Source organism: Pseudochaenichthys georgianus, chromosome 5 (genome assembly GCF_902827115.2).
Source record: "Pseudochaenichthys georgianus chromosome 5, fPseGeo1.2, whole genome shotgun sequence".
Taxonomy (NCBI): domain Eukaryota; kingdom Metazoa; phylum Chordata; class Actinopteri; order Perciformes; family Channichthyidae; genus Pseudochaenichthys; species Pseudochaenichthys georgianus.
In genome coordinates this window covers 34,353,243-34,377,625 of record NC_047507.1, presented here as the reverse complement: position 1 = coordinate 34,377,625, position 24,383 = coordinate 34,353,243, and the positions used below count along the sequence as shown (strand labels likewise).

The following is a 24,383-nucleotide window of genomic DNA, read 5'->3' as shown; positions in this document are numbered from 1 at the left end:
CCCTCTTCTTCTTCCTCGCCTGGTGGCTGAAAACCTGGGTCGGCTGCGCCTGAGCGGCAGCTGCCGGAACCGGAGATTTTCTTGGCCAGCTCCCTCTTGCCTCGTGCCTGGGCTGGGGACCCGGGACGGGCTGCGGTCTCTGCTGCTTCGATATTTTTAACCGGGCAGGAGGTGAGACAGCTTGGGTGAAGGCCTGCCGCGGGACCATTGGAGGTGGCAGCTGGACCCTTCGGGGGAGACAGAGCTGGAGAGCCTCGTCTCCCTTCCTTTTTGAGTCGCACCTCAGCTGCATTGAAGCTAGAGCGGGGCCAAATATGCCCTCGGGAACAATAGGCATGTCCAGAACATCCTCTTTTTCCCGGTCTGGAAGGTTGGTCAGGTTGAGCCACCTGGCTCTCTCCTGTACCACCATCATTCCCAGTGCTTTGCCCGTGGCTTGGACTGCACAGCGCTGCACACGGAGGCAAATGTCCGTGATCGCTGCGATCTCGTCCCACACGGCAGGCTTTATAGGCCTGTTCGGTCATCGCTGACTGGAACCGGTCTGCCTTTGCCGGTAGCATGGGGTTCCTGCTCGGTGTCAGAGCCAGCCTCGGTTGGAGGTGGGCTGCCACCAGCGGTTCCATGGGCGGCATGCGGAGCAGGCCGAGCCTCTCCATACCTTCACAGTCCAGGGAGGAGGCACCCTGGATTGGGGCCTTGTTGCTAAAGGGACGGCCTCTCCACGAGACCGACACCTCATCCAGCATCTCCGGAAAGACTGGAAGGAGCTGCCTCTTCGTCCTCGCTGCTTGGGGCAAGTTCTTCCCCTCGTAGCGAGATCTGGAGGTCTCCTTGGCCGCTTCAGGCCATGGGATGTCCAGCCTGGACGCAGCGAGTTGACACACGGCCTGCAAGTCCATGATTAGGACGGGCGAAGCTGGTGTGCTCTCGCCCGGGGGAGCGGACATCGCTCCCGGCTTTGCAGCCTGAGCCGATGAAACGAAGATGTCATCCTCATCTGAGTCAGACAGGAGGAACTCAGAGGTATCTTCTTCGTCCTCCATGTAGTCCAACTCCAGGACATCCTCCGCGGGTGGAACCATGGTGAGGTCCAATTGGCAGCCCCAGCTTGACACAGCGCGGGGCTCAATCTCTGCGGCGGACGCCACCATGTCTTGATTGCCGGCCGGCGAATCAGCGGACATGAGGGGGTCCTGTCCCGACAAGCTAGCTTGGCGTGCTAACCGTCGGCGGAGGCTCTTCATGGTGAAGCGGGTACAATGCCCGCATGAGCCAGGGTTATTGATAGCCTCCCGGGCATGTTCCAGCCCGAGGCAGGACGAGCAGACCCGGTGTGAGTCTGTGCCTGAAATCTTAAACCTGCAGCCGCATAGTCGAGCCTCCGAGTCCCTGACTCCTCTGGTGTGAGGGAGAGAAGGGTCCATCTTCGATCGCCGGGGTGTCGGCGTGGAGTGGACACGCTAGTAACAGGTATGTTACTGAGAAAAAAATCCAACCTTGCCGTTAGTCCGAAAGGAAAAAAGGCGACGGTGTAGATTTTATTCTTTAAAGAATATTAACTGGTGTGTTAATACCTTCTTTTTTTTTTATCTCTGTCTCCTCTGGTGTGAGAGAGAAAAGAGAACGTCCTCTTTACCGTGGTGTCGGTGTGGAGGGAAGAACAAACTAGCAACAGGTATGTTACTAGCTTGAAGACAAAATCAAACCTTATCGTTATTTCGACAGAAAGAAACGGCGAGGCAGATTACAATATTAACTGGTGTGTTAATATTGTTCAGTCTTCTTGCAAAGCAAAAAAGTAACCGGCAAGCGCCCGTCGACCGAATGTTAGCTTTGGGTTCAGTCTGTGGACCGTTAAGCTAGCCCGGTTACTGATAAATCGAGATATATGCTCTGAAGCGAGAAGAGGTGTTTGAATGACGCTGCGTCGTAGCGCAAGCTACTTAAAGGGTGGGTGGATTCCCTGACGTTGACGTCAAGATCACCAGCCAATCAGGATTGGCGTAATGAGATTGATGCTTCTGTTTGCATAGTGAGACATCGAACGCAGTGTTATGAATGAGAACATCTCTGTTCCCGGAAATGCATCCGCGGAGGAGCCGTGGAGGAACCATCAGTGTATCCTCGATTATAGCTCCTCCGGAGAGCTTCCTCGACGCTTGATCCTCGGTCCTCGAAGTGCATTTAGAGAAATGAAATTCATTTCCGGGTCACTACCGGAGGACCGAGGAGTCGAGGAGTCGAGGAGGGGGATTTGATGAAATGAGAAAGGGCCCCAGACCCAGCTACGTATGTGCATCACTTTTTAGTGTCCTCATTTCTGTTGTGTTTTTAGCTTATCGTAGTGTTTTGTTGTGCGTCGGCAACTGTGTTAAATGTTTTTTGTTAGTTTAGTTATTTATGTTCCACTTCCTGTTTGATTTTGTATTCACCATGGCCCTTTCCCCTTTCTCATTTTTCCTCATTAGGGGATATATCCAGTCTCTGATAGTGTTACGTTATTATGAGAGTGCTCTGATTGATTCTGAAATTGTATATATTATAAATATATACATATATATATATGTGTGTGTCCGCATCTGTAGCCTGTTATTGTCTCATTATACTGCACTGCTAATGAATTAAAAGTAAATATATAAGTGGTCATGAACACATCTGTCCATCAGACAGAGGGCTGCTGTGCCTCCTGTCATCATTAATGGACGTCTCTTTAAAATGACCGCTCAGAGGAGAGGAGTTCTCATTTCTCTAACCGCCTGCTGCTTCCCCTCTTCTCTCCTCGGTTCCCCTCCTCGGCTCCTCCACTCGCATCTTCTGTGGGCAGGACTAAGTCTCGAGGATAGGAGTCGAGGAGGGGAGTCGAGGAGGGGAGTTAGAAAAGTGAGAAAGGGCCCTTGTCTCGTTCCTGGTTCCTTTATTTCCTGCCTTGATTGTTTTCCCGCCATCGTCAGTGTCTGCCCCGCCCCTGATTGTTTCCACCTGTGCCCACTTACCTCTTGTATATAGTGTCCTGTCTCCCTTTGTCTGTTGCCAGATTGTCTCGTGTCTTATGCCGATCTCTGCAGCGTTATCCTATTTGCATCTAGTTATCGTTACAGTCATTGTCCATATACATAGTTATAGTAAGGTAAGATCAGTTAGTAGTATTTTTCTAGCTATTTGTTAGTTAAGCATTAGTGTAGATTATTTATTGTATGTATTTTTGTACTGTATCTGCTTTTCAAGTAAAGACTCTTTTTGTACTTGAATCCTGTGCCTACCTCCGTGCTTTTGGGTCCACTCCCTGTACAGCCGTGACATGTTTTGTATTTGCAGCGTTTCGTTAATGCAGCTCTTTTAGTAGCTAAAGTTGGTAAAGAGGTTTCTTCATTTGCATGTGTTTTTGCATATTTTGTTTTTGTTTTTGCACCGTTTCTGAAGCTGCATTGCGGTTTGCCTATAAAGATGTTTATGGCCGGTGTAGCGCGTTTGCACCTTTTGGCCACCCTATGTATCGGATATATAATTTACTGCATTTACAGGAATGAAAATGTTAGACTCTATTTATTATTGTGTTGTGATGCTCACCACAGTGATCTTGCTCTCTGTGACATCACAGCGGTGAGGCAAGATGGGGAGGATGGAGGGCGGGAAGAGAAGCCCATCAATCAAATGTATGATTCCGTTGGACGCCATGATGTTGGTGCTCGACAGACGGATGCCCTTCTCCCCCAGAAGGATCGCACCCTGACGGGGAAAAAGGAAGAGTGTTAAAGGAAATGAGTCAGGAATCAATGCAAATGATGAGACTGATAAGAACCATTCGGATACACTTACGTCTTCGGACACAGTGATGGTGACAATCTGATTGGCCATCGTACGAATCTGAGGGAGAGTAGCCAACTCGGCGACTGTCAGCTACACACAGAAAAATAATTTAACCAAACCGTATATTTTTTTCTTGACAGGACAAACAAGAATGACAATTTAGCTATTCCTAGTGCCCTAACAGCAGTGAAGTTGTTGTTTTTCTGAGGGTGGTGTTAAAGGAAAGATCATGTCGACATTGAATCTAAAGGGTTCGTTCTCTGTAAAGCAAGAATTTCGATCAGGATATTACAATTTGCTTTTAAGAAAATAATGTGTAGATCTGTTAAGATGTCTGTTCACCAAATTCTTGAACCAAAAGGCATATTGGCCATATTTGAAAGCAAAGCAAAAGGCAGAAAGGAGGACAGACACAGGAAGGACTCAAGTGTCGAGTGGGGGTCGTCTTACCCCGGCCCTGGAGAAAACATGGTGCCTGAGAAGTTCCTGCAGTTTATATTTGGCCTAGAAAAAGAGAAGAATATAATTAAAAATCCCTGATAATCCTCACATAAAGTATAATGATGGCTGAAGGGCTCACACTTGGTAACTGGGGTCGATGTTGACATTACTGTATGTTAGAAAAATACTGAGCCTGTTTTCAATTTTTCATTAAACGAAATAGTGCTGAGCCAGTCTTTAAGATCTATACCATACCAATGGTTTTGGAAGTTAAGTATTTGAATTCTGTCTTACACAATGTGTGTTCTTGTCTACACTAATGAAATACTTAGACCTACTGAATTCAGCATGTACAAGATGCTGCCGTCTCTGGATCTGTCCACAGCGTCGTTTGAAGGGACGAACACAGTCAGAGGTCCCAGACCCCGCAAGGGTGGTGGTGACCCGCAGTTCTAAAAACACACACAGACATATCATATCCCATTTAATCCAATAACTTAGTGACTCACAAAATGCTGATTTACTAGAGTTTTCCCACACAACAATCTTTAATTTTTACAATACTGCACGTGTCATGTGCCTGTGTGTTATGGTTTCTTAGATAAGTGGACCATTGCTTTTTGGGAAATGAGAATCAGGAGATTGTCTCCTGACTTTTGAAGGTTTGACTGAATTCTTAGAATAAAACAAATCGTCTGTGTGTGATGTGATTGGCCAGAACAAGATACTCACATCAACCAGAGACAGGAAGCGGTTGTATTTGTCATCCTTTGTCAGAATCTCTCCGATTGTCTTATCAGCAAACTGGACACGAGAAGAAAACATTCACTTTCATATAAGGCTTTGTATTTAACTGTGCAGATTAATTAATAACGTTTTAATTAAACTAAAATACTGAGCACCAGAAATTCTTAAATTATAAACATTTATGTTGTAGCATTTCTTTGAGGCAATATTTTCCATGTTCTGTTCTTTGTTTGATTCAAATATGTTCTGGTTAATCTCAGTGTCAATATATATTTTCTAGGGCTGTCAAGTTGGCTATAGCTTGCAGGCCAATTAACATCGTGGAGGACGTGGGGCTGCGTGATATAATTGGGGTGGCATCCAACGACTGCACTTATTAATTGCCTTCCAGAACCACCACTGTGTCGAAAATACACAACTTGTATGAAGTCCGAAAAGCGAAAGTAGAGGAGGATTTAAGAAAGACTTCCACAGTTGCGCTCACCGGAGACTATTGGACTTCACTCAGTAATGACAGTCACCTCGGGGTCACAGCACATTATTTTGACCCACAGTGGGAACTTCGGTCTCATGCTTTGACAGTTATGAAAACAGAGGAGCGGCATTCCGCCGACAACTGCGCCGACAACTGCGCCGACACACACACACACACACACACACACACACACACACACACACACACACACACACACGAATATTTGTAATGTTCAGAGGTTGTTGTGTTTAATATTCATGAGGATATTTGTCATTGTTCAAATGATAATAAACAAACATTAGCATAAAGCATATTTGTCCACTCATATGTTGATAAGAGTATTAAAAACTTGAAAAATATCCCTCTAAGGTACATTTAGAACAGATAAAAAATGTGCGATTAATTTGCGATTAATCGCGATTAACTATGGACAATCATGCGATTAATCGCGATTAAATATTTTAATCGACTGACAGCCCTAATATTTTCCTGTTTTCAGGAAGTTTTTGTGATCCTTAACCTCACCTGTTCATCACGAAGGGACCGGTCAGAGAGAGTGTTGGTTATTGGCTGGTCGATGATGTGTATGATCCCGTTGGCTGCTGGCAGGTCTTCCTGGATGATGGTGTACAGTTTGCTGGGGTTGTCCATCAGGATGAACTTCTACATCAACCAGACAGGGATACAATCACTGTGCATGCTGTCAGAAATGTGTGATAATAGAGCTGACAACTGAGAGGCGGAAACATTTCTGAATCTAATGTAACATTCATTTAATGTAATTCACACGTTGGGCGACACCCTACGATTTCACGATTGGGCATGTTTAAACTAGAATCTAGACATGCCCTGTTGTTGTGGCATGAATGTGAAGCCGAAAGGCCTTTTTTTGGGAGGGGTACAGTATGAGAAATGAGTGTGTTAATGTGAATTTAGGAAGGAATAATTAAAGAGGACATATTATGCTCATTATCAGGTTCCTATTTGTTTCTCCTTTTTCCTTCTTTTTTTAATTGGCTAGCTCTGTTGTGATTGGTCAACGGCTTTGAAATCAGTACAAAATGTCACGACCCTTAGCAAATCACCTGCAATGTATTTATCAGTGTTACATAGTGATGTGATTATGTTACGGATAGCAAAGGAGTCAAATGGAGGCATTTAAGGCCGGGGGGGAGTGTCTGGGAGAGAAACTCCTTGTGTCCTACTTCTGTTGTTGCCATACAATAACAAACTAACCATAAGGTGTTGACATGCAATTTTGTTTTAATTCATTCAAATTTAGTTTGAGAAGTTGTTATAACAGGTGTGGGGTTGGATGAGAAAAAGTTACCTTGTTGTCTTTGTTCCTCATCTTGGCTCCTCCTAACATGCTGAAGTCTCGTCCTTCCAGCTCCTTGTAGAGGTGCTGACCCTCGATCAGGTGGTTTTGACACACCAGCTCCTCGTTAACGCCCTGTAGAGACATCGTAGATCAATCATTTGTTATTAATTAGTTGATTATGTTATCCAGCTATTGCGGTAAAATGTGCAAACGTCTAAAGGTTCGAGATAATAATTAGGCTGCAATAAAAAAGCATTCCTCTGAAGACTACATGATTCTCAGATACAAAAGTAACCAGCATCAAAGGGAGTTGTGGGTTTTTGCACATCAGAAATAGGTTGTTCAAAAATTGGCAGACCCCTTTATAAATCACTCCTCCTGATCCATGTGCAGGCTCTTTGGCTGCCTTTGTATTTGGTCTGTTTTTCGTCACTTTTACAGCACGTTTTTTTTGGGCAACAGGTGGCCTTGTCTCTGATTTCCTTTTCTAGTGTAACTGTAGGAGAGAACAGAATATTTTAACTCATGTAGCTGTGACTCTGATTTACCAGGGTATGTGTATCAGCAATAATAGATTTTAACAGGTCAAAGAAAAGTTCATTTTGTATTTGTGTTGGTATAGAGCCTATATTGAATTCCCTTAGTAAGAGATATTGTAAACTGACGAAATAAGAGTGATTTGATGTGACATTTTTTTCAATTAGAGGTATAAAGATTCAAGACAGACAGGCGACCTACAGTCAGAGGTGTTTTCAGCAGTGGGATGAAAGCTGTGAAGGGTCCATCTTTACTCAGCTGCATTGAACAGCCTTTTCCTAAAACACAAACGTACATACCAAAGGTCATAGTCAGAGAAAAGATCCAAAAAGTAGATACAAAAAGGAAAACTGCAAGTCTCTTCTTTCACAATAATGTTAAAGATATAATTCTGTGGTCTGACATTATTGCCTCCTGATTAAAGTAACATGCACTTTTTTGTAGCAATTGTAACGACTAAAGAATGTTGAACTGGCACCGCTCAGAGTACCAGCCCATAGTCCAAACTTGTTAGAAGTCTGAAACCCAAAGTACCTTTTTTTTTAAACAGTTAATTTGTATTTCCTTTACCGAACAAGGCGATGGCTCCTGTCAGAGTTCCTCTTTGACTCCCACTTATGTCCAGCTCAATCAGCCGCTCCATCAGGTTACCATAGCAACGCCGTCCGTCGCCAATCTGACGAGCATTACACACACATCTGAGAAAAATGGGGTGAGAAATATTGATGACACGGAAAAGCACACATATTCACACAAACTGACAACAAGCATTTGTATTTATTTATAGATAGTTAATTAATAGAGTTGTGCAGTTAGATTTTCTAATTTTCTAATCATAAATATATCGATCATAAATCTAGCGATTAGATTTATGATTTGAAAATTATAAAAGTAGGTATCCGGCTGAACAAAACGTGCATTTATCAAACAGGTCCGTTTCCCACAGAGCACGTGCAGAAACACAATATGATGTTTTTTTTAAACTTAATTATACAAAAAATACTGTAATAGCCCAAATAGATGTTTTGTTATTGTGTTTTATATACATGTATTTTATGGTACTGTCAGACTGCTGTTAGACCGGCCCATTTTTTTAATGCAGTGAAATAGTTAATGAAAAATGGCCAACAAATATGTACAGAATATTTATATTTCTTTCTCCACCTTATCCAAGACCAAGTCAAGACCAAGACTGGAGTGTAGCAAGACCAAGACAAGACCAAGACTTTAAGAGGTCGAGACCGAGTCAAGACCAAGACTTTAAGAGGTCGAGAGCGAGTCAAGACCGGAACCAGACTAGTGTGAATCCAACACTACATACAGTATGACACTTACAATGAAATGTGGAAGATACAATAGACAATTTGATCTGAAAGATCCACATCATCATAAAAAGACCCACATACAAACAGTAACATATATATTCAACTTCATCATATTACTCAAAGCGATTATTTTAATTAAAATGTGTAAATTAGTGACACTTTTGTCATTTGTGTAGCCAAATTTGTAGTTTCCCGACATCTTCACTTCGAGACTGTTTGAGTGTGTGTGTGTGTGTGTGTGTGTGTGTGTGTGTGTGTGTGTGTGTGTGTGTGTGTGTGTGTGTGTGTGTGTGTGTGTGTGTGTGTGTGTGTGTGTGTGTGTGTGTGTGTGTGTGTGTGTGTGTGTGTGTGTGTGTGTGTGTGTGTGTGTGTGTGTGTGTGTGTACGGGGGGGGAGAGGTGGGGGGAGTAGCAGCCGGCACAGACCAGTCCCGTCCCATGTTTACAAACATTAAGCGGTGCATGAGGGCAAAGATTCAGAGTCTCGTGAGTGCTTAAAAGTAAGTCAGTGAAGTCACATTATTGGTTGCATTTGAACCAATAACGGTCTCGAGACCAAGACCGGTCTTGAGTACTACAAAACTACTACTCACTACAACTTGATGAGAGAGACAGACAAAGAAAGAAAAAGAAACCGGCTCAGTGTCCACATCTGGTTCTAGTCTGGTGTCTAGACCCTGATCTAGCTCTATATTTTATATTCAAATAGTTACTTATTTGTTACTTATTTATTTATTTACTTAATAGTTACTTACTTTGGTTGTCCATCCAATCCAGTTTGACAGGCAGCAGTGGGGTCACAGGTGTCGGCTGAGCAGGCAGAGACCAGCTGACAACCAAACTCAGCGTTTCCTCCTACAGGCGACATGCCGAACATACACTCACAGCTGGACTGAGGGACAGAGAGACAGAGGGAGTGAGGTTAAACAAAGTCTCAGGATTTAGCTCTGGTTTCATTTCTACACGTTTGAATCTGTTACCGTGTTGTTGGTTATGTTACTGATTCTGATGCTCGGGGATATTCACAGTATATATTTTCTCTTTTGTGGTGACAGTATCGTATCATGGTATTACAAAATGAAAAGGGGTACACCTGTTTAACTCTTTTGGCAATGTAAGGCATGATTTGTTAAGGAAAATAATAAAATCAAGGATGTGTTTAATGGCTACAGAAGGGATGATAATAACGTTTAGTCCCACATGTATGTTGGGAGGATTAGCCTGACCAGCAGTGGTGGGAAGTAACTAAGAACATTTACTTTAGTTACTTTACTTAAGTATTGTATTTTAGTACTTTTTGACTTATTTGTACTTTTCTTGAATATTTCCATTTAATGCTACTTTATGCTTTTACCCCGCTATATTTCAGAGGCAAATATTGTAGGTAAATAAGCTGATATGGTAATAGAGTTTAATGCAGTACTATATTACTAATCCACACAGTATTTCAAGTATCTAAATGTGTTCCACATTGACAAACTACAATACTCTTAGCATTAAAACATTATAATATAATAACCATAATAATAATAATAATATAATAATGTAAACATATGCATAATGAGTACTTTTACTATTAATACTTGAATTAAATTAAGATGATAATATGACTGTATTTTTACATTTTAAAATCAGGACTTTTACTTTAAGTGGAGTATTTTAAGACCATGGTTTTTGTACTTTAACTTTAGTAATGGAGTACTTCTTCAATGCTGACCAGGAATGTAGGATATAATATAGTGCTGAGCAAACTCAATAAAAGAAAAAAAGAACATTCGGGGAGCAACATTTTAGTTATTTTAATAACCAGCGACGAGTAATGTACCTCTAAGTGTGCACTAAGAAAGAAGAACAAAATGTGTGTGTGTGTGTGTGTGTGTGTGTGTGTGTGTGTGTGTGTGTGTGTGTGTGTGTGTGTGTGTGTGTGTGTGTGTGTGTGTGTGTGTGTGTGTGTGTGTGTGTGTGTGTGTGTGTGTGTGTGTGTGTGTGTGTGTGTGTGTGTGTGTGTGTGTGTGTGTGTGTGTTTAAAGATTGATCGCGGTAACGATGGTATTCCAAAATGTCTGGACACGACACTAGTGATGGTGATGAAACTGGTATAATCTCTAATGATTCTAGTCCTGGCTTTGGAGGCGTCCTAACCTTGTTGGGTCCTTTGAAGACACAGATGGTGGAGTCGATGGGACACCCTCCGTTGTTCTCGGAGCAAAGGTTTCTGGGTACACAGATCTTCCCGTCACCCAGGTAGTCCGGTTTACAGGCGCAGCTGACCTTTGACCCCATGGAGGAGCACTGGGCATTGACGTCACACTCCCTCAGAGAGCAAATACCTGGACAGGAAACAAAGATCAGAACTCAGTTCAGATCAAACTCAAACCTTAACCCTTATGTTGTGTTTGGGTCTCCCGTGACCCGTTTCAACTTAAAATTATATAATCTAGTTTTTTGTATCAGAACAAGGCTTCATGATATCCTCCACAACAGCTATATAAACACTACAAAACAGATTTTGACAATTTTAGCCAAGTCTGAAGATCTCTAAAAAAAAAAGTGTATAATTTGGCAGCATTGTTTTGGGTGACTTGGGGTCAAATTTGGCCCAATCAAGATTCATCTTTGGCTTTGGAGATAAATCATGGGTCAAAATGGACCCGCGAACACCATGAACGGTAACAGCTTTTGAACACAACACAAGGGTTAAACAGACATTCACAACACATTTATTTTCATTTACATTTCTGGATGAATCCAAAATAAAAGGGGAATTATTAGAACTTCAACTACATTAAAATTGGTCTGTAACTTCTGTAGCATCCCTGTGATACTGTGATGTTTAATAAACTGCTAAATACATTCTTGGACGGATGACCAATAAACAGACAAATATTATTAAATCTGTAGTATTATAGGGAAGAAAAGGAACATTTGTCCTGAGGATGACATCAGTGAAAAAGTCAGTCAGCTTGCTATTCTCAAAGCTTAGTTAGTTAGCTTGGATTCCCAAAATCCACTGTTTCATGTCGTGTATACATCAACATGTGTCCCCTCTGTGTAAAGAGATTCTGAAAGTTTCAGGAAAAAAGATTCTCTCTCTTTTTGTCCTGATATAGAAAAACCTGTCTGAAAATGAGCTGATCAGATTTTGGCCACTTTATGATGTCATATCGATGTTTTGGCTTGTGTAACCTTTAGCCAATAACCAACCAAGGTAACCCCCCCCAACCTTATCACCTGAATCTCCTCCTAGAGCACCATTGTGTTCTTTTTAACCAAATATTTCGCAGCATGGGGCGTGGCTCCTTACTTTCATCTAAAGTAACAGACAGAATCAGCACTTTTGAAACAGGGCTGAAACAGAGGGGATTATGGGATGCTACAATGCACGATCTGTTTGGTATTTTGAGCTAAACACTTCAGAGACGTGTTTTGTTTATATCTAAGACCTGTGATATATTGATGAAAAACAGTATGTAGACCTTTAATAAATATTACGTATTAAATATTGAATTTTCATATTCAGACTAACCCTGACTAACTGTACATCAAGAGCAAGATGCTAATAATAACATACATTTGATCTATGGACCAAAATAACGACATCGCTAAATGAAAATGGTGTGTTTACTTGCGCATTTTCCCTGTGGCGTCCTCCTGTGTCCGGCCAAACATTCGCAGTCGGCGGCGTCTCCTTCTCCTTTACAGTACGAGTACGGACTGCAGGTATTGCACCTGGAACTCACTGCCGACAACACAAAACACAACAGCAGATCAATGAGGGCGACCATTACAAATCACACGGACAGGCAAAACGAATTTGAGCAATACATGCAAGATGTGTCACATACTAACCGACATGGGTAGAAAGCTTCAATATAATAATAATAATATAATATTTTGGTACGGACACATTTTGTTTACCTATTCTTTAATCAGACAGTTAATGATTTACATGATTGTTTTATTTTTGGATGAAGTTGTTGAATGATTGCTTATATAAGTCATGTTAGGAGTTATTTCACCAACAGGCAACAGTTTGTGAAGCTGGGAGATTGTTGTTCTGCATGTTTGGACATTACCTGCGGTGTCCCCCAGGGGTCAGTACTAGGGCCTAAACTATTTATACTATATATTAACGAAATATGCAATGTATCAAGAATACTCACATTTGTTTTGTTTGCTGATTTACAGCTATTATTGGAAGAGATCACAGCAGAAATATGCAAACTAAAGTTATGGCTCAGCATTCATAAATTATCATTGAATTTGGATCAAACAACAATAATATTATTTGGAAATAACAATATAAATACACAAGCAACTCTTAAGATAGATGGGATTAATAATAAGAGAGTAAATTAAATTCCTTTGGATAACAATAGATGAAAAACTAAACTGGAAAACACACATAAAACATATTCATTCCAAGGTTTCAAGAAGCATCGCATTATTGAACAAGACAAAACAGGTTCTAGATCAAAATTCCCTCTTCATCCTTTACTGTTCGTTGGTTTTACCTTATTTGAGTTACTGTGCAGAGGTTTGGGGCAGTAATTACAAAACTGCAACACACTCACTATTTATACTCCAAAAAAGGGCAATAAGAATTATCAAACATGTTGGCTATAGGGAACATACAAATCCACTATTCTCAGAGTTAAAATTATTAAAATGGTCAGATATAGTATTTCAAATCGCCCAATTAATGTTTAAAGCAGAAAACAATCAACTCCCAGGTAATATTCAAAAACATTTCACTAAAAGACATTATAACTTAAGGGGATTATTCCAATTCACAAATGTTTGGGTGCGCACAACCAAGCGAGGTTTTTGTATTTCTGTTTGTTTCTGTTTGTTTCTCTGGAACAGTTTGAATGAGGAGCTCAAGGGATGTCCAAACTTAAAACTGTTTAAAAAAAGGTATAAGGACATGATTTGAACAAGATACAGGGATGATGCTGTTTAATCATAACTGGGTGTTTGCAATTTATTTATTTATGTATTTGGTTTGTTATTTTATCTTTTCTTGAATAACATGGACCTCTGTTATGTATTTGTTAGTTTATCTATCTGCTTATTTGTTTGTTTATGTATCTGTTTTGTTTGTTTGTTTTTTTCAATAAAAAATGTATTTCTTTTAGAAAAGAAATAAAATATATATATGTTAATAATTTAGTTTTTGGGAGAAGGGGTGGGATTAAATAAGTGTAAACTTCTTCCCAGCCCTTTTCGGATGTGTAATTAAGTAGATCATTTGTTTATACATAACTTAGACTCACTAATATCTTTGTATATCAATTTGACACTGCTTAATTTTGCATTGTATAATAATTCTCATGTTAAATTGTTTTATTATTGTTTTACACATTCGAAATTAATCTAATCAAATCTAGATCAAAAATGTTATCACGACAAAAAAATGTATTAAAAAAAGGAATAATTTCAAAAAAACACTCTCATGGACACAATTGATCAGTCAGTCAATCAGAGATAAGGCAGTCCTTGTTTTAGTGATTGTTTTAGTAAAAATACAAAAACAACATTTATCACTATGGAATTATGCCAATGTATACAAATGTGATTCTGCGTATTAGTTTAATTTCATTTTTTACGACTAGCATTATTGTCGTGAACATTTGAACATAATGTGTTTTTTTGCTAGTTTGATATAAACGCTAAATAGCTTTGAAATAGTTTCAGGGCTATTTTCTTTCATTTAACCACTATAACGGTAAATATAATCTTTTGTATCTTGATAAAATGCGGTAGTATATTGTTTGATCCATGTTAATATAGTTTTTTATGTCATACAGTATATTCCTGCACGTCATGCTCTTACCTTGGTCACAGCGCTTCCCAGTGTAAGGCGGCTGACAAAAACACTGTCCATCCCCCTCTGGACCTTCATTACACACTCCATGTTCACAGTCACACTCTGTGCACACACACATACACAGATTACAGTTGTTCAAACAATGGGGATATTCTTGCAGATGATTGACACATCACATTTTTTTTGACTATGTTTTTTTGTTTACGAGAGGTCAGAAGTGAGAGAGCTTACTTTTATCACAATTTTCTCCGTAGGAGTTTGGATTCTTACACTCCTGACAGGCAAAGCCAGAGAAGCTTTCCTAAAGAGAGAAAAAAGGCTGTAAATAAAATCATTTATATTTGTATATAATATTGGCAAGACATCAATAATCTAAAATAAACAAAAAATAAACATCAAATACGAAAATGTCCATAACTCCTGTGGAGATGTAGGCTTTTAATTATATTAAGCTGACACTTTTATCAAGTCAAAAGCGCAATCAATCATGGTGGCACACATTCTGATTATCAGGAATACTGTAAGTACATTAGCTTCAAATAAGCCAACCCCTTTTAAGAACCTATTAGAATTTATTTTGTTAATATTTTAATGGCCAAGGTGCATACGAAACAGGTGGGTTTTCATTATTGTAAATGGTTGGTTAAGGGCACTTTCCACTGTAAACTAATAATAATGATCTCAATACTCATTGACAAACAGGTAGGATGGTCACAGACAAACAGACAGACAGGATACTGACATCACAGACGCAGGTCCCGTTTCCCACGTCTCCATCCAGACAGGTTCCATGGTAGTTACAGGTCTTGCCTGACAAGCTGGGACAGGCTACAGACAGACAGACAGACAGACAGACAGTCAGTCAGACAGACAGACAGACAGACAGTCAGTCAGACAGACAGACAGACAGACAGACAGTCAGACAGACAGACAGACAGACAGACACACAGACAGACAGACAGACAGTCAGTCAGACAGACAGACAGACAGACAGACAGACAGACAGACAGACAGACAGACAGACAGACAGACAGACATGTGATTAGGAATGATCATAAATAGATTACATTTGAGTAATGCTAGTTTATACTCCTATTCCATTACAATTTGGAGGCAAATAATGTACTTTTCAACGAGTAGATTTAGACTATTAATGTGATAGAGATTAAACTTGCAGCAGGCCTGTATTTTATAATTTATTATACGCAACTACATTTTAACATTCCCGGTTTTTGAGTGTGTGTGTGTGTGTGTGTGTGTGTGTGTGTGTGTGTGTGTGTGTGTGTGTGTGTGTGTGTGTGTGTGTGTGTGTGTGTGTGTGTGTGTGTGTGTGTGTGTGTGTGTGTGTGTGTGTGTGTGTGTGTGTGCGCGTGCGTGCGTGTACGTGTGCTTGTGTGTGTCTTACATAGACACAGGGGTCCCCAGTGCTGTGGGCAGCATCGTGGCTGCATGTATCCTTTCACACAGGTGTGCCGACATCCACCCAGCAGGAGAGTCTTCCTGGCACTGATCTCCACCAGATAACTACAGCACACAGAACACACCACGTCAAAAATATTACTAGTGCTACAACAACTATTACTCTAACTATCTATCAATCAATCTTTATTTTTATAGCACTTTCCATAAACAAAAGACAAGTCAAAGTGCAACACAAACAGAAAATAAAATAAAAGCAATTCTAATCCTCCTCCCAGTTCATGCAGCAACATCTAACTTTGTGATGAATAAAAACATGTCATAACAACAAAAGTCAATAAACGTAGGATTGAATAAAATCCTAGAATACATTTAATTTAAAAAAAATGTAAATGGTGGGTTTTGAGTTAGCTCTTGAAAGTAAGAACCATCTCTGTCACTTCTAAAACACATTATTTGTGTTACTATGAAAAATGCAGTTGAAGTAACAAATGCAGTGATACATAATTAATACACAATAATCAAAATCAGATTTGAATAAAACAGCTTCAATGAATACATGGCCATCAACAGTGGTTTAAAAGCTTCAGATAAATGATGTGAGTAATGAACGTAACCCCACCGTTTAAATTGTCAATCAAGGTGATCTTACTATTTTTTTATTCACATACATTTTATCCCTTCCATTTTCCTTTGTAAGCACTTGAATCATAATGTTTCCATTATAATGTGTTACTCCCACCCGTGAGGCCACCCTGCCTAAATGATTGATGGTAATGTTTTGTTGTGAATGAAAGACAGGTGAAAATGATGCCACACGGCTTTGTTTTCTTCATATCACCACTGTTTTAATTAAATCAGCTTCCAGCTAATCGAATCCCTTGAAAATGAATGTTTCGCTTCAACTCCATTTTCATCACCTATATTTATTATCAATTAATTTGACTCTTGCACCTCACCTCCATACTTGTCATAGTTAACCATATTTTTGACACATCCCAACCTGCTGCCTCTGTCCATAATGTTCATTTAAAGCTACTGTCCCCCCAAACAAATCATAAAATGAACAGACATTATTTAGTCCTTCTGACACACTAAGGTCTGTGTGTGTATTGTTAACAGTGGTGTTAAGTAACTATGAACATGTAATAAAGTAGAGTACTTAACTACAGTTTTGAGATACTTAATTGAATATTTAAATTGTTTGCCACTTCTACTCCAACATTTATTTAATACCTTTAGTTACTTCACAGATGTGGATTAATGATGTGAAATATAACCAACTCTTAAATCAGACTTTAGTTCCACCTGGAGTAAATTCACAAGCTACCCTGCAGTATACAAAGTCATTCAACCTTTACCAGCTTTGAGAACACTTTAATGCAAAACATAATAATTTATATTATTCTAAAAATGGACCAATCTGCAGAATGAGTACTTTTTCTTTTGGTACTTTAAGTATATTTTGATGCTTATACATTTGTACTTTTACTTGAACATATTTAATGCAGGATCTTTATTTGTAACTGAGTATTCCTACACCGTGGTATTTCTACTTGTGTGTGAGTACAAGATCATAGTGCGTGCGTGCGTGCGTGCGTGCGTGCGTGCGTGCGTGCCTGCAGTTTAGGGTGCCCGATTGGCTGAAGCCACGGGGGCAGCTGCTGGAGGAGACGGCGGCGCAAGAGGTGCAGGAGGTGTGGACCTCCTCCCTCTGAGAGACATCACAGCGACCAGGAGGAGGCGTCTGAGGAAGCAGAGAACATACATCAAGTATTTCATTTGACTTTCTGTATATATTATTCTATTTTACATGTGCATAGTTTACTTAATCCTGCATTTTCTTGCAAAATATACAGTATGTCTTTTTCGTTTATCTCTAAAGTATATTGTATGTTTCCCTGTTGGTGGAGCCTGGGCCAACCATTACACTGTAGCTTTCTGATTATGACAATAAATAATTGACTCTTCAATTGATTTACAGCTTGCTTTGATTTGATTCCAAACCAAGGTATCTTGCACTCAAGAGCACATCTGCAGTTAACAAGGGTATATGGAAATAATGTGGTGTTGTTGTTTTTTTAATAACTTTGTGATTAGAAAACTGTATATATATTAATTCAGCTGTAACTTTAACTTAAAGTGGACCTATTATGCTATATTTGAATAATATATTGTAGGGCCATACCTATATAAAACATGTCTGTGAAGTTTTTTTTTCAAAATACCAAACATAATGCATTTTAGCCATGCCTCATTTCGCTCTATTTGCTCTTTCCAGCCCTGTCTTCACAAGGGCTGATTCTGTGGTAGTGATGTGTCGGTCGTGAATGACGGGAGCCGGCTCGCGCCCGCGAATTTGTTGTTGTTAAGTAATATAAGACAGAATGATATGATGATCTCCGCGCTACAGCTGCTCCGTGCATGCATGCAGTGACATGTAATATCCAAGGATTAGAGACTGTTGGATGCTGCTGTTTTGAGCATTGCAATACATTTATTTGTATTATGTTTTTGTATGATTAGAGACAGTTGGATGCTGCTGTACTGAGCATTGCAATATATTTATTTGCACTATGTTATCTATTTATGATTATCCTTAGGCTCAGCAAAGATTTGCTGTTGCTGTCTTTTTTTCTATAGTTAATACTGAAATAGAGCCCCGCTGTTTTGTCAGAGCCTTTTCTTTAAATATCATTTTAAAATGTCAGAAGCCCCTTTTTTAAATGTCTATGCTTACGTTTCTATAGGTGTTGCTATTTGCTTTGTGTAGCGTGGTTCTACAAGCAAGTCAGTGCATTCATTGGGTGGTATCAGAGAGTTACACAGGTCTGTAAATGCAATGAAAACAATTGGCCACAGCAAATCATTTATATTAAACATGTAATTTTTTCTTTTGAAAACTTCAGTACAAAGGATGTATTGAATAATTTAAGTGATATATGTGTACACATATACATCATCAAGCCTACAGTTGATTGAATTATAAAAGGTATAATATGTGGTAAACTGAAGAGCCCTTTGGGAGCCGAAAGAGCCGGCTCTTCTTGGTGAGCCGAGCCAAATGATCCGACTCACCAAGAAGAGCCGGAATTCCCATCACTATTCTGTCTCAAATGAGCTGCAGCTGACCTCGCCCCCCTGCAAAGGAGGGGGGCGAGGCACGAGCGTCATGTTACCATGCTGTTACCATGCTGTTACCAAGCCACGGCAACCTCTCATTCCCCTGATTGGTGGAGAGTTGCCCATATAGGTAGAGCTCCTCGTTTCTGACAATTTCAAATCTGGATCAGTCTGTATCAGATCCGTTGCAGCCCCGTTTTTAGAGATTTGGGTATGGGGGGAAAGAGAGAGGGTTGTATTTTCTGACACTTGGTGAGTTCCCTGACACACCGGGGACACATATTCATGTATAAAAGACGTACACAAGTGCATTTTGCATGATAGGTCCCCTTTAAAGTCTTGCAATTGAGAGAGCATGAAAAACATCTCCAACCTTTCATCCTTATTGCAATAACAGTAGCAAAGAAAACTATTTTACTCAAAGTAAAAATGCAAAGACAGAACAAAATAATAATCAAACATTGGCTCAATCTTTTAACAGATCATGCAAACCTGGAAAAAGTCCCTGCAAACCTAAATGACAATAAAACCTATTTCAATAAAACCGTGTCTTTCCTGCAGGACATTCAGAGCTGACTCATCTTTACACCTGCTTGGCCAGACCCTCGACCAAACATCAGAACAACTTGCAGCGATAAAATAACATAATATTTGTTCTTCTTTCCTCCTCTTGTCTCATATTATCATTTTGATACATTTTTCTCTTCATTTCATTATGTATAAGTATTATACATCTTGGTTGTAAATACTTTTTGTTGTGTAAATATGTTTGGTAAGCAGTGTGAAAAATGAAAATAAAAAGTCAAAAAAGAGTGTGTGTTAAAGCAGCTATTAAACAAGCAGGGAAGTCTAAACAGTTAGCATAAAACAGTAAATATAAGGTTAAAATAGTGGAGAAATGGATAGATATTAAAGGGGATCAATTGTAGACTTTTCATCAAACACCACTTAAACATTTCATTTCGTCCAAATGTTCTAATGACAGTTTGTACTAATCTACAAAGATGCAGCAGGTAAATATTACCTGCTGTATCTTTTAGAATTGCCACTGTGAACATGTAAAAGGCATCCAGCTCAATGACTGTGGGCTTTTAGTCCAGGGAGACTCAGCATTTCTAGATTCTGCTGCTTTTTTTGTTTCTATTTATGTAAGAAAAAGGCAAATTAGAAACAAAGAAGTAATGAAATATCATCCATAGCTGGAGCACTCTATAAGGTTGTTTTATGTTAGGGTTTTTTCAGGACTGTAGAAGTAAGTAGTAATGTGCTCGTAAATTATATATTATAATATTTGTACTTTATCCAAAAAGCTTCAGCTAAGTCTACATGATCTCTGACAAAAAATGTCCTTAGATATTGAGAGTTACGGTGTGTCAGTGTGACAGAGTTGGAAGTGTGTTACCTGTTCTTGTTGCAGTGAAGTTTGAAGGCAGATCATCAGCAGCAACAGCAGCATGGCTCAATGTGTCACATTCAGGGTGGAAAAATGAATCCACCGACCCAGCGTCCTCCTCGGTGCGTAGTAAAAAAATCAGTGGAAAAAGTAGAGAACGTTTTCAGGCAATGTTGGATCTTCACATCAGTTCTCCCCTCTTACATCTACACTGACCCTCAAACACTAACTGCTTTACAAGCTACAGGAAAAACACACTGATAACAACATCCTCTGAGCAGGAAAAACAAAACTATTAGAAAACAATGGACTTCTAATTCAACACTTAGGAAAACTGAAAGCAACCTGCTGATAAAGGATGTAAAAACTGTTGTAATACGTAAAATAAAAAACTATAAGGTGGACCCAGCCACTGTTGACATTATCAGAAAATCTGTCGTTGCTAATTACAGCCTGAATGCAACAATCACTGTAATTTAGGAGCATATAAACTCAACTAACTACAGTTAACGCTCAGCTCAGAGTCCGGTGTGGCAGAGGGCAGCGAGAGGCTGGAGCGACTGCTGGCGTCACGTCTTTTCCTCTCTAATCTAGGAAGAGAAAGAAAAAAAACAACAACAACTGAAACTGGCAAAGTAGGAACCTCCTAGCAGAGGTAATCTCCTCCTACTACTCTACTGGCAGTAGTATTACTACTAGAAGTAGCAGTAATAGTAATAGTGGAGTAGCAGGAGTAGCAGGAGCACCTGTTTTAGATTCAACAGCAATATAACAGCATCAAAATGTAGGGACACACACCGTCTCCATTGACTACAGTACTTTTAAAGGATCAGACGTGGTTAAAGACCCTTTACTTGAGAAAAAGTAGGAATACCATAGTCTAAAAAATACTACATTACATGTAAAAGTCCTGAATTCAAAAATGTTACTTAGGTAAAAGAATATCAGGAAATTGTACATAAAGTTTCAAAAGAAGAAATAACTCATTATGTAGAATGGCTCTATTAACAGTGTTATTATAGAATATTTTCGTTTATTATTGCCATAAAAAAACCACTATTTTATTGTAAAAATAATAAAATAATTGAAACAATAATATAAATTAATAACATAACAAAATATTGGTTTTACTTGGCGGGGGAAGAGTGCTTCTTGTCTGTTGAGGTGCCCGTTATCCATGTCAATCAGCCAGGCTAATGTTAGTCATTATTATTTTTAGTTATTATCAAACACTAATATCTTTTTACTTTGTCACTGTTACATTTATTGTTGAATGATGATTGCACTGTTTCAGACTATTTAGGCATCAAGTGGCCCTCTACAGCTTTAGTAAATTCTTCAAATATTTTTTAACCCAAAACTTTGCAAAAACTATGGAAGTACTCAGTAAACCATACTTTACTTTCAATAGTGATACAAGATATAATATATAACAAAACAAATCGACATTGAATCATTTTTGACAGAAAGAATGAACCTGAAACTGCCAGATAAAAAACATTCTTAAAAGAAAAGCTGACCTTTGGCTTTAAACACTCATTATTGTGAGATAAACCATTTTTTGTATTGGCATGTTCTTGGGCTTATTCTAGAGAGGCTTGATTTGATCTGTTAGATATTTTTGGGATTTATTATAACCCTTGTGGTGTTTCTACTAAATCGTACTCATTTCCTGTTTGCTTTTACAACAGGTTGTTCAAGGACAGAAACAGTTTCTGGAGGTGATTGAAAATAAGAATATATATTGATGGACACATGTTTTAAGTAGTTGCAATCGCAGATAATATTTTTATATTCTGGCAACTAACTATCAGGTCTGTTTGAGAAGAAAGAGAGAAAGAGAGAAAGAGAGAGATTGTGAGAAAACCTTTCTCTTCCTGACAGGAAGTTTTGGGCGGATTTCCCCTCCTGGTCGTCCCAGCGGAGCGGAGCAATTTGGACGGATTTCCTCGTCAGCTGACACAACTCCTCGTCTGCTTCTCAGAAAGAAAAGGAAAAAATGAGAAAGCTGAGTTTCTTTTCCTGTTTTAATTTAGTTTGACTTTACGAACAGATGACAGATGCAGAGAGGTGAGACTCACCAGAGAAAGGGTCAAAGGTCAAACTGCCAGTAGACAGAACAATAGCAGGAAGCGTGCAGACAAGAAACGGCAGCAGTCCTCCGAGGTTTTTACTGCCTTGCTCACCGGTGGGAGAGTTTAACCTGCAACCTTACAGCCACATAATCTACCAGTGAAAATGCAAAACATACAATTAAATAAGTTCAGTGAGGGTGACAATTTACAGCATATTGAGCTGGTGATTAAAATGTTAAAAGCAATGCAGATTTCTTTGAGCACTTTAAGTGCTTACTTTTTTTTTGCAGTCTGTGTTTATTTACATCATACACAGCCAATTTGTGTCAACTTTATATTATCTGCTAGTTTGCACTGAATGTGCATAGGCCTTTGTGTTGCAGACTGACTGATCTGAAAACACACCAAGAACTCCAGTGTGATGTTGAAAGGGGGAGACACTGGCAAAAGGTCCGAGGCCTGATTCGAACCCTGCAGATGAGGCTTAGGGTTAGATAGAGTTATAACTCTAACCCTGACCCTGTTATTTTAAGCCAATCAGTCTTGAACAAAGTAGTGAAATGAAAGACAGAACAACATTGCGTCGATAAAGCCACAGTAACACGAGACTGTCTATTAAACAGCAATGGATACTTTTTCAACTTTTCCCCGACCTAGAATTTATAATATTGCTAGCGCCGCAGCTGTTAATAGGGAACAAACCTTAATTCCAATGGTTCATAAACATTACACTGTCCAATTAACATATACCTTATAATGATGTCTCAAGTTAAAGCCAATAAGTTAACTATTGCCATTTTACAAGAGGTAAAATGTTGACAGGTTACTGTTGTTCCACACAAGGCACCACAGAGTGCCCCAATTATTTTTCGCATATCTTCCATTACAGAACAAGACTGTAAAGCAGTTTCATCCTCGCAAAAATAATATCACTTACATGTATGTTTGTTAAGTAGCTTGAGATAATATCTGTCCTTGCGTGCTGCTGACAGGCTGATTTTATTTGTTTTGACTTCTGTGATGCGGTCACACATCTACGATGCCTTGAAACTGCCTGATTAGATGCAAGAGGACATTAAAACATTGTGTGAAGGACACCAAATGTGTTGTCTTTAATTGTTGCATAATGGCTCAAATACACACACACACACACACACACACACACACGAACACACACAAACAGCTGACTCAGGAAAGATTCAGGAAAACATTCATCAAGGAGTAAAGACAGAGAGAGAGAGGGGGGGTACAGAGCCAGAGGTCTCGGCCCCCTGTCCCGGTGACCATCTCAACCTCAACAAATGCCTCCGATCAGCATTCTGAGCTGGAAAACAGGCGAACAGACAAGAAAAAACATGAAAGATAAGAGGAAGTGAGAAAGGATTTACTATCAGTGTCACATCCCTCTGGTGTTCCCTGGTGTCTTTTCTGCTTCAATTGTTTATCAAAGGATATTAAGTGGATTTAACAGTATATCCTGACAGTGCAAGAATACTTTTATGTTTTAACTTCCCAGTGGTTCTCAAATTATGGAGTGACCGATTTAACTTCCCAGTGGTTCTCAAATTATGGAGTGACCGACCAGGGCAAGTCTTCATTTACTCTATGATACTGTCTGCATTTTTTTTGCCCCAACTACTGTAAATAAATTGAATTAAATAAAATACCCTACACCTATCTTAACGCAAATTGAAAGTTAGATTTAAAAAAATGATTTACTGTGCCATTACAAAAATACGGACTTATCTTAAATTCCATGAAGCCGGTTCATTGTAACTCGATTCGTTTTAGCCTGGAACCTAACCGGTGTATTGGTTGAATCGCAACTGATTTAAATGGCTAAATCGTACTTTCAGCTAACTAACTGAACTGTATGGGCTGTTAAACT

The 24,383-nt window shown here is 39.5% G+C and overlaps 1 protein-coding gene across 1 annotated transcript in view; it reads right to left on the bottom strand.

Moving 5' to 3' along the window:
- stab1 (stabilin 1) overlaps positions 1–20,985 on the bottom strand; it is a 134,425-nt gene extending 113,440 nt beyond the window's left edge. Inside the window, exons 1-18 of the mRNA XM_034083428.1 lie at positions 20,430–20,985; positions 17,524–17,651; positions 15,891–16,009; positions 15,228–15,313; positions 14,717–14,786; positions 14,492–14,587; positions 12,281–12,394; positions 10,798–10,985; positions 9,411–9,547; positions 7,902–8,029; positions 7,533–7,609; positions 6,804–6,926; positions 5,999–6,136; positions 4,984–5,055; positions 4,590–4,703; positions 4,261–4,314; positions 3,820–3,900; positions 3,571–3,729 (exon numbers count right to left, since the gene is read on the bottom strand). Coding sequence (XP_033939319.1) covers positions 3,571–3,729; positions 3,820–3,900; positions 4,261–4,314; positions 4,590–4,703; positions 4,984–5,055; positions 5,999–6,136; positions 6,804–6,926; positions 7,533–7,609; positions 7,902–8,029; positions 9,411–9,547; positions 10,798–10,985; positions 12,281–12,394; positions 14,492–14,587; positions 14,717–14,786; positions 15,228–15,313; positions 15,891–16,009; positions 17,524–17,651; positions 20,430–20,483 — 1,938 coding nt within the window. The 5' untranslated portion in view covers positions 20,484–20,985. The remainder of the gene's footprint in view (positions 1–3,570; positions 3,730–3,819; positions 3,901–4,260; positions 4,315–4,589; positions 4,704–4,983; positions 5,056–5,998; positions 6,137–6,803; positions 6,927–7,532; positions 7,610–7,901; positions 8,030–9,410; positions 9,548–10,797; positions 10,986–12,280; positions 12,395–14,491; positions 14,588–14,716; positions 14,787–15,227; positions 15,314–15,890; positions 16,010–17,523; positions 17,652–20,429) is intronic.
- Between the last annotated feature and the right edge of the window lie 3,398 nt (positions 20,986–24,383).